The 1,727-nt window shown below is 41.9% G+C and overlaps 1 protein-coding gene across 3 annotated transcripts in view; it reads left to right on the plus strand.

Moving 5' to 3' along the window:
- Window positions 1–1,727, plus strand: part of plppr2a (phospholipid phosphatase related 2a) — a 66,460-nt gene that overhangs the window by 6,960 nt on the left and 57,773 nt on the right. For all 3 annotated transcript variants that reach the window (XM_014008834.1, XM_014008837.1, XM_014008835.1), the window contains exon 2: window positions 236–351. In XM_014008834.1, coding sequence (XP_013864288.1) covers window positions 283–351 — 69 coding nt within the window. In that variant the 5' untranslated portion in view covers window positions 236–282. The remainder of the gene's footprint in view (window positions 1–235; window positions 352–1,727) is intronic.

The raw sequence follows: 1,727 nt of genomic DNA on the forward strand, positions 1-1,727 counted from the left end.
TCTTTATGTTTTATTTTTTACCTACTTTACTGTTTTTTGATTATTTTTAAAATGTTATTATGTTGATGATGCTATTGAATTAATTAACTTTTATTTCTTACATTGAATGTTTATTGATTCTGCACGTGAAAGAACAATCGAATGTGCTAAATAAAGAACACAGTTTGTTCTGTGCACATTTTACCAAACCCCCTCAGGTTAAACTAATCTGACTCAACTTTTTTCCTTTTTTCAGGGTAAGGAGACACGAATCTGGGCTGCTTCAAAGTACCAGAAAGAAGGATGGCAGTGGAAGAAAAGTCCAATGTGAAGAACAGCAGCTCCATCGTTCCCTGCTTCCTGTTTGTGGAGGTGAGCTCAGACCACGACATACTGTGTTACAAATACTTGATTTTTAAAATTTTCATCTAAAGCACAGACATCTTTCAGCTAACTGAATAGATTCTGCAAATGTCAGGCTCAAATGTCTCATTTCTGAGTTTTCATGCTGACTCCTGCTTTATTTTTGTCCCTTTTCTACTTTGATGATAAGCTCTTTGCCTCTGACATTTGGCAGTCTAACTGACCCTCCATTTATTTATTTATTTATTTTACTCATCTCTTCGCACTTCTCTGCCCCTGTGGTAAATATTTCAGATTCACGAGCAGAGCTCGGGACACACTTTTATACTGCTGTGATTCTCCTTCATGTGTCACACATCCCACAGTGTTCCAGCACTCAGGATTTGTAAAACAGCTTCAGCTGCTCTCTGCCATGCAGGGTCCTTTTTGAGATGATCTGTAAACAGTCTGATTCATCAAGGTAATTGTGGTTGTCACAACACAGACGTGTTTCTTTTTTACGCAGCTGCTGCGCTTTGGAATTTGGAGTCTTGTTATAACCCCAAAGGTCAACGTGTGCGGTAGACTAAAAATGCTCAAACATAAGTAACTGGATCCCTCCTGGAAATTGTGCCCTTATATGTTTATGCAAGCAGTCAGATGATTCAGAGGGCAGAGGGAGTCCCTGAGCAGTTTATGAATTGTAATTGAGTTGGAGAGAGGCGTGAGCTGGTGAGGTAATCAGCTGGTCTGTGATACAGTCAGGCAGGCTCAGTGGGTCTGACATTCACATTACCCTGTTCATTCAAAACACAGAGGAGCCGTTCAGACTGTTGCAGATGTTGCATCATGTTGTATTTAAAGAGTTAGTCAGATCTGTTCAAGTGGGGTTCCATAGAAATAATATGAGCACACCCTACTGTGTTTAAAAATAAATAAATTAAAACAGGGCAGAAAAATGGATTTGATTGATGCAGAATGTAATGGAAACTAAATGCAGCAAAACAAAGACTGGGAGGTGGGTGAGGTCAGTGAAAGTAATTTTGGGGCGGCTGTGGTGGAGTGGTTAGGGGAGTCGTCCTGTGACTGGAAGGTCTTCAGTTCGATCCCCCTTTTCCAGATGTCTCAGTCATTGTGTCCTTGGGCAAGACACTTCACCCGCCTTGCCTACTGATGGTGGTCAGAGGGTCCGGTAGCGCCGGTGCATGGCAGCCCTGCCTCTCTCAGTGTGCCCCAGGGCAGCTGTGGCTACAATGTAGCTTACCATCACCAGTGTGTGAATGTGTGTGTGAATGGGTGAATGTCTGTAGTGTAAAGCACTTTGGGGTCCAGAGGGACTTGATTAAGTGCTTTATAAGTTCAGACCATTTACCATTTTTTAAAGGGATCCCCTATTAGTTGTAACA

Source organism: Austrofundulus limnaeus, unplaced genomic scaffold (assembly GCF_001266775.1).
Source record: "Austrofundulus limnaeus strain Quisiro unplaced genomic scaffold, Austrofundulus_limnaeus-1.0 Scaffold53, whole genome shotgun sequence".
In the NCBI taxonomy this organism is placed as follows: Eukaryota; Metazoa; Chordata; class Actinopteri; order Cyprinodontiformes; family Rivulidae; genus Austrofundulus; species Austrofundulus limnaeus.